The 6,000-nt window shown below is 57.1% G+C and overlaps 1 protein-coding gene across 2 annotated transcripts in view; it reads left to right on the top strand.

Annotated features, from left to right (window-relative positions):
- The first annotated feature begins 480 nt into the window (after window positions 1–480).
- The window catches only part of SNX17 (sorting nexin 17), a 31,660-nt gene continuing 26,140 nt past the window's right edge, over window positions 481–6,000 (top strand). For both annotated transcript variants that reach the window (XM_073335410.2, XM_073335409.2), the window contains exon 1: window positions 481–707. In XM_073335410.2, the coding sequence (XP_073191511.1) occupies window positions 645–707 (63 nt within the window). In that variant the 5' untranslated portion in view covers window positions 481–644. The remainder of the gene's footprint in view (window positions 708–6,000) is intronic.

Below are 6,000 nucleotides of genomic sequence, written 5' to 3'. Positions count from 1 at the left end.
CGGGTCAGTGGGGGGGCGGGGGGTGAATTGCGGGGCGCGGGGGTCGGGTCAGTGGGGTACGGGGCGGCGGGGTGTATTGCGGGGGTCGGGTCAGTGGGGGGTGGGGCGGAGGGGGTGGATGGGGGGCGCGGGGGTCGGGTCAGTGGGGGGTGGGGCGGAGGGGGTCGGGTCAGTGGGGGGCGGGGGGTGAATTGCGGGGCGCGGGGGTCGGGTCAGTGGGGTACGGGGCGGCGGGGGTGTATTGCGGGGGTCGGGTCAGTGGGGGGTGGGGCGGAGGGGGTGGATGGGGGGCGCGGGGGTCGGGTCAGTGGGGGGCGGGGGGTGAATTGGGGGGTGCGGGGGGCGGGTCAGTGGGGGGGCGGGCGCGGGGGCGGGGCGCTGAGCGGGGGGCGGAGCCGGAGCCGCCCCGCGGTGGCGGGAGCCCGCCCAGGGAGGGGCCGTACCAATCCCCGACTGGAGGGAGGTGCAAGCCGTGGCCCCGCCCCCGCGAGCCGGGCCTTTCGGGCACGCGGCGGGCGGCTCCCCCCTGCACGGGCCGCTTGGTACATCCGCCGGACCGTACCATCCGGCGCCCCCGGAGCGAACCATCCGCCGCCCGCGTCCCCCGCTGGGTGCGCGGCCCGAGCTGGCGGCGGCGCGGGACGATGCACTTCTCCGTCCCCGAGACCGAGAGCCGCGGCGGGGAGGGCGGCGCCGCCGCCTACGTGGTGAGGGGGGCCCGTCCGGGTGTGGGGGCTGGGGGTCCGGGGGTGTGATGGGGGGGGCTGGGGGTCCGGGGGTGTGTGTGTGGGGTGTGATGGGGGGGCTGTGATGGGGGTCCGGGTGTGTGATGGGGGGGGCTGGGGGTCCGTGTATGTGTGTGGGGGGGGTGTGATCCGGCGGGGGGGGCTGTGCTGGGGGTCCGGGTGTGTGGGGGGGTTTGATCTGGGGGGCTGTGCTGGGGTCCGGGTGTGTGTGTGGGGGGCTGTGATCGGGGGGGGGGGCTGTGCTGGGGTCCCTGTCCGGGTGGGTGGGGTCTGTTCTGGGGCGTGGAGGCAGCTCCCGGGGGGGCTGAGTGCTGGGGGGCTGGTGTCAGTCTGCGTGGGGCCGGCCCTGTGGCCGGGGGGCTGGTGTCAGTCTGCGGGGGGCTGGTGTCAGTCTGCGGGGGCTGGTGTCAGTCTGCGGGGGGCCGGTGTCAGTCTGCGGGGGGCCGGCCGGGGGGCTGGTGTCAGTCTGCGGGGGGCCGGCCGGGGGGCTGGTGTCAGTCTGCGTGGGGCCGGCCGGGGGGCTGGTGTCAGTCTGCGGGGGGCTGGTGTCAGTCTGCGGGGGGGCCGGCCGGGGGGCTGGTGTCAGTTTGCGGGGGGCCGGCCGGGGGGCTGGTGTCAGTCTGCGGGGGGCTGGTGTCAGTCTGCGGGGGGCTGGTGTCAGTCTGCGGGGGGCTGGTGTCAGTCTGCGGGGGGCCGGCCGGGGGGCTGGGTGTCAGTCTGCGTGGGGCCGGCCGGGGGGCTGGGGGGCTGTTGCTCTGCCCCTCTGGCTGCCAGTTCAGTCCCAGCTTCTCAGGGTTGTGGTTGGGCCCTCGGTATCGACCCTGCCCTTCCCTTGCCCCCCGTCCGGCAAACGGCTGCCCCCCAGCCCGGGAGGAGCCGGGTTGTGGGCTCCCGAAAGCCCTGCAGCAGGCGGGGGGTGAGGACCCGTTGTGCCAGCTGCCTGCCCCAGTGTCCCTTGCGTGTTCTGAGTTACAAGTCGTCCATACAACCTTTGGATGTGGGGGGACAGACCCACCATGAAACTCCTCCAGAGAGTCTGCGCCAACGGACAGCCCTGCAAGCCCTCTGAATGCTTTTTAACGTCGCTCAGTGTAAATGTACGTGTAGGGGCGGCGAATGCAGCCGTACCTGCCGAACAAGGGACTCTCTCCTGGGAAGCAGGGACTCTGGAAAGGATTTGGGGGATGGGTTGGACGATAAGGTGAATGAGCTCCCGGTGCGATGATGTGACCAAAAGCGCCAATGGGATCCTTGGATGCATAAACAGGAATCTCAAGTAGGAGTCGAGAGGTTATTTTGTCTCTGTTTCTGGCACTGGTGCAACCGCCGCTGGAATCCTGTGTCCAGTTCTGATGCCCACGGTTCAAGAGGGATGTTGGTGATAAATTGGAGAGGGGTTCAGAGAAGAGCCACACTAATTCATAAAGGATTAGACGATATTCCTTAGTGACAGACTCCAGGAGCGCAGTCTATTACCTGACAAAGTGAAGGCGAAAGGGTGACTTGATCCCAGTCAAAGTACCTACATGGGGAACTAATAGTTAACAATGGGCTCTTCAGTCTGTCAGAGACAGGTACAACATGATCCGGCGGCTGGAAACTGGAGCTAGACAAATTCTGACTGGAAATGAGGTGGAAATTTTTACCGGTGTGGGGAATTACCCACTGGAACAATTCCCCAGTGGCCAGTTGGTTCTCCAGCACTGACAATGCTTCCGTCCAGCTTGGATGCTGTTTAAAAAGAGCTGCTCCAAGAATGATCTGGGGGAAGTTCTCTGGCTTGTGCTATAGAGGAGGTCAGACTACAGTCATGGACATGTAGGACTGGAAGGGACCACAACAGGTCATCTGGCCCCATCCCCTGCACTGAGGCAGGAATAAGTATTGTCCACACCAGTGACACTCAGACCTCAGTGGTTCAGGAGCCAAATTAGCCATCAACATTCCCCAAAAGAGCCACAGGAGTGTGAATTAATCATTTCATTTACTATAGTCCTATTTAAACAGTATGACGGGGGAAATAGTGTGTGTGTGTGTGTATATCTAATGTTATGGTCTCATATCAAAATGACTGACCAAATACTATCATTTTATCAGCTACAATTGGATAGTAAAGCATCGTGGTTGGTTAATGACTTAGATCGGTTAATAATTAAATCACACAGTGTTACCAGCTTTGCCCGTGGGGGTACGCTCATTTATTAGGTTTCAGAGTAGCAGCCGTGTTAGTCTGTATTCGGAAAAAGAAAAGGAGTACTTGTGGCACCTTAGAGACTAACCAATTTATTTGAGCATGAGCTTTCGTGAGCTGTAGTCTCTAAGGTGCCACAAGTACTCCTTTTCCATTTATTAGGGTTACTCTTCTGTGTGTGAATGGGTTTTTTTTCTGTAATTCTGTCAATGTGCTGCTTGTGTCACTTGTGTTCTCACACGGAGCTCTACTTCTCCCTGCTGCAAGTTCCCTCCCAGTGGAGCTATCCTGCAGGACCGAGGTTCCCCAGGGCTGGGTTCCTCCAGCCCCAGAATCAGACGAACACACCCACACACGTTAACAGAGTGCATCTGAGAGGACCGGGTCAATCAGCACTCCCAAGCTGACCCCTTAGGTGTCCCTGGGCTCAGCAGGCCGGGTCAAGCAGCACTTCCAAGCTGCCACCCTCAAATGCCCCAGATTCAGCAAGTCCCTGACCCCACTTCCACGTTACAATTGTTCTGGTCGTAACCCACTGGATGAGCAAACCCCACAGGATTTTGGGGCACTCCAGGGATCTTACTTTGGTATGAGGAACGTTGCTGCAGAGCGAGTGGGGGAAGCCAAAAAACACCCACCGGGGGCATGTGGGGGATAGAGAGAAGCAACCAGCTTAACCGTTAAAGTTATTTATTACCAGGTAATAACCACACAAGGGGAGCCAAACAAACAAAACAGGGATAATATTAAATCTCACTTAAATTTGATTATAAAAGTTAGGTTTAGAAAACTAGAACTGATCCCACCAGTCAGGGTCAGAAGACTAGACCGAGAGAGAGTGAGAGCTGGGTTCTCACCACTCCGTGAAGCTGGAATCGATCGAGGGTCCCAGGTGGTGGTGGTGGTGGTAGCTGAGGGTCCGGAGTGCTGGCAGAGCCCCCAGCATGATCCGTCAGGAGAAGATGAAGTCCCAATGGAACTGATGCAGATGTTGGATCCAGGCATCAGAACGCTTACTTGAGCATGGGTAGGGGTTTGTGTAGGGAAAGAACAATGGTTCAAGGGAGAACACTAGATTTGTTTATGCGTAAACTGATGGCTCAAGGGAGAATACCAAAGTTGTTTTGTTCAGGCTAGACGATAGGAACTGATCATTCCTGGCTAAGGATGATGATCCTTCCAGGGAGCTCACAATGCAGTTAGGCAGCTTCAGTATTTTGGTTACCAGTACAGGATTTATTACTAGAATTGGTCTGATAACTACTGAGCTGGGTGTGTGCAGGGGTGGATTCATTAACATCTGGAGCAGAGATCCCCCCCCATCATGCAGTGCTTCCCTGCTTTTCTGGTCCCAGCTGCCAACTAGCCATGGAGCTATTGATCACTACCTGTTGAGCCCAACTGTCTAGCCAGCTTTCTATACACCTTTATTACCCTCCTCTTTATAACAACCTTTTATGTATTTGAAAACTATTACCATGTCTCCTCTCAGTCTTCTCTTCTCCAGACTGAATAAACTCAGTTTTTTCAATCTGCCCTCACAGGTCATGTTTTCCAAACCTTAATTGTTTTTGTTGCTCTTCTCTGGACTTTCTCCAATTTGTCCGCATCCTTCCTGAAATTAGGGGGGAGGGATAGCTCAGTGGTTTGAGCATTGGCCTGCTAAATGCAGGGTTATGAGTTCAATCCTTGAGGGGGCCATTTAGGGATCTGGGGCAAAAATTGGGGGACTGGTCCTGCTTTGAGCAGGGGGTTGGACTAGATGACCTCCTGAGGTCCCTTCCAACCCTGAAATTCTATGAAATGTGGTACCCAGACCTGGACACCATACTCCAGCTGAGGCCTTAGCTGATCACAATGGTCCCTTCTGGTCTTGGAGTCTAAGAATCTCTGAATTCTATTCGACATTGGTGAGGCCTCATCTGGAGTACTGTGTCCAGTTTTGGGCCCCACACTTCAAGAAGGATGTGGATAAATTGGAGAGAGTCCAGCGAAGGGCAACAAAAATGATTAGGGGACTGGAACACATGAGTTATGAGGAGAGGCTGAGGGAGCTGGGATTGTTTAGCCTGCAGAAGAGAAGAATGAGGGGGGATTTGATAGCTGCTTTCAACTACCTGAAAGGGGGTTCCAAAGAGGATGGCTCTAGACTGTTCTCAATGGTAGTAGATGACAGAACGAGGAGTAATGGTCTCAAGTTGCAGTGGGGAAGGTTTAGATTGGATATTAGGAAAAACTTTTTCACTAGGAGGGTGGTGAAACACTGGAATGCGTTACCTAGGGAGGTGGTAGAATCTCCTTCCTTAGAGGTTTTTAAGGTCAGGCTTGACAAAGCCCTGGCTGGGATGATTTAACTGGGAATTGGTCCTGCTTTGAGCAGGGGGTTGGACTAGATGACCTTCTGGGGTCCCTTCCAACCCTGATATTCTATGATTCTATGAATTCCCCCCAGCTAGGGCTGCAGTGAGCAAGGGACAAGGTGAGGAGAGAGGTACTGTCCCACTCTGACCCTTCCCAAGCCAGGGTGCAGCAGGACTGTTGGAAGTGGACCCCTATCCCTCGCTGTCATGTGCTGGTAGTGGGCCTTGAGCGTGTGGCCAGTGGTGCTAAGGGCCAGTGCATGTTACTCTCCTGGGGGTAACTCTCCCTGTGGGAATGAACTGCACATACCCCAGGGCCCCTGCTTTGGCTCACCCTCCCTCCTTGATCCGCTCTGTCTGTGTCGCAGGGTGCGACAGTGGGGTTGTGGGTAAGGTTTGGCAGGCAAAATCCCCTGCCTCTTTATAGGGTGAGAGAGAAACCCAGGCCCAGCTCCCCAGCCTGCCCTAGCCCTGCTGCTTTAGTGATCTCATCACTTGTCACACACACTGTGTTCCCGTGGCTCTTCCTTGCTGTAGCCCCAGACTCCAGCCTGGCCTTTCTTGCCTCTTGGTCCCTCTGGCTGGGCCTTCAGGGCTTTGATGCCTTATTTTCCCTTGCTCAAAACAAGCCAATGGTGCTGTTGTCCTGGGCTCCTGGCGGGCTGGGAAACTCTTCCCGCCTTCTCTTCCGTGTCTCTTGGCT

This window comes from Lepidochelys kempii, chromosome 3 (genome assembly GCF_965140285.1).
Source record: "Lepidochelys kempii isolate rLepKem1 chromosome 3, rLepKem1.hap1, whole genome shotgun sequence".
In the NCBI taxonomy this organism is placed as follows: domain Eukaryota; kingdom Metazoa; phylum Chordata; order Testudines; family Cheloniidae; genus Lepidochelys; species Lepidochelys kempii.
This window is presented reverse-complemented; position numbering and strand designations above follow the sequence as displayed.